Source organism: Sinocyclocheilus anshuiensis, unplaced genomic scaffold, assembly GCF_001515605.1.
Source record: "Sinocyclocheilus anshuiensis isolate Anshui unplaced genomic scaffold, SAMN03320099.WGS_v1.1 scaffold1580, whole genome shotgun sequence".
In the NCBI taxonomy this organism is placed as follows: domain Eukaryota; kingdom Metazoa; phylum Chordata; class Actinopteri; order Cypriniformes; family Cyprinidae; genus Sinocyclocheilus; species Sinocyclocheilus anshuiensis.
The window spans coordinates 333,816-335,384 of NW_015557283.1; the positions used below are offsets into that span (position 1 = coordinate 333,816).

Consider the following 1,569-nt stretch of genomic DNA (forward strand, 5'->3'; position numbering starts at 1 on the left):
TGGAGATTTACTGCTGATCACAGAACCGTGCTTCACTGAAAGATACGCATGACAATCGCAGCTTCTGTCGAATTGCGATTTCGATTCCATTTCGATTTATCATGCAGCCCTACTTGACACCATTTTAAATACTTGCTTTGGTTTAGTTCTTAATTTCTTTTGACCAGAGAACCTTTGAGTGACCTTGGAGGAGTCAGTGGATTCTTACATTTAACAATGATCTGGGAATTAGCCTCGATGATGCCCAGGCTGCTCATGGCCATGCAGGTGTAGTTGGCCGACTCATGGACGTCGTTTAACTCCAGAACGTTCCTGCCCACTGGCATCTCGTCCTCGGGTGTCAGGTCCTCAGAGTTAAGCATCCACTTGACGTAGGGCATGGGTGAGCCAACGGCGACGCAAGTGATGTTAATGCTACCACCTGGCATGATCTCTTGCATGGTGGGGGGCGTGATGGAGAAACGTGGGGGCACGCGACGAACTGCAAAGGGCGGAGGAATGGTGACAAGAAAAAGAGAAAGAGAAAGGTAATGACACGTAGATGAAAATGAGCCTTTCTTTAGAACGTACATGATGTTGTCTAAAGAGAGGACAACAAATTATAAAAAACAAATGAGACTAAAACTTCACAAACATTTTGGTTTATACAAATTAAAATAATGGTAAAGTAACTAAATTAACAGAACTGCTTCACCAACAATATAGATTGACATTAAAGCAACAACTTCATAGCAACAAGGTTCCATTGACCAATATTTGACCCATCACAGCACAATTAATTGCACAAAAATCTATTATGAGTTTCTCATCATCAATTAGATCTCTATGTGGCTTGTAACTACAGTAAACAAAATGAAAAGCATGCATTACTGTTAAAAAGCAGAAAAGCTTTATAGTGTGAATAGAAAATACTCCAAGAGTATAGAATGGTGTGAAGAACAAAACTTTTTTGCAATTTTTTAAAATCTGCCCATGCTAAAGAAATCTTACATATACACAACTGTACGTACATGTTGGTACGTACATGCACTAGTAGAGGTGAATCCCTTCAAGAGGGACTAAAGATGAGAAACCTTAATCAGATTTTTGTGGTTGAGAGTAGATCAATTAGACAAAGCCTTTTTAAGATCTGACACGCTTCCATTGATAGATGCAGCTGTCATTTTCACAGACATCATGCAGAAATAGGTAGAGGTCAACCAAAGAGTAAATGGGAACAATAAAACCAGAGAGAAGAATTTGAGATAAAATGCATAGAGGAATATAACTGAAGGGTCGCTAGCATGCCCGGAGAAATATAAGAGAATAGAACGCGCAAAAGAGCAAGAAAGAGGAAGAAAGGGAAGGGTTGGGAAAAGGAACGAGGGGGGGAAACCCACTTCAATGCAGAGAAAGGCTTTTTATCGTCTCCAGCCAATATGACGTAATGTGACAGGTTCGTATTGTCACATTGCGGTCCTGGCTAGACGTAACAAAATTTACAGCGGAAATTCTGGATTCAGTCAATAAAATAGCTGATAGTTCAGCTCAACTAACTATCACACACATAAAAAAAAAAAAAAAACAAGA

General features: G+C 39.8%; 1 protein-coding gene across 32 annotated transcripts in view; it reads right to left on the reverse strand.

The window, feature by feature from the left end:
* LOC107679075 (receptor-type tyrosine-protein phosphatase S-like) overlaps positions 1-1,569 on the reverse strand; it is a 249,286-nt gene that overhangs the window by 72,090 nt on the left and 175,627 nt on the right. The window contains exon 1 of one of the 32 annotated variants that reach the window (XM_016474515.1): positions 209-692. The exons of the other annotated variants lie outside the window; for them this stretch is intronic. Within the exon in view, the coding sequence (XP_016330001.1) occupies positions 209-572 (364 nt within the window). The 5' untranslated portion in view covers positions 573-692. Of the gene's footprint in view, positions 1-208; positions 693-1,569 lie in introns of those variants that run through there. 32 annotated transcript variants of the gene reach the window in all.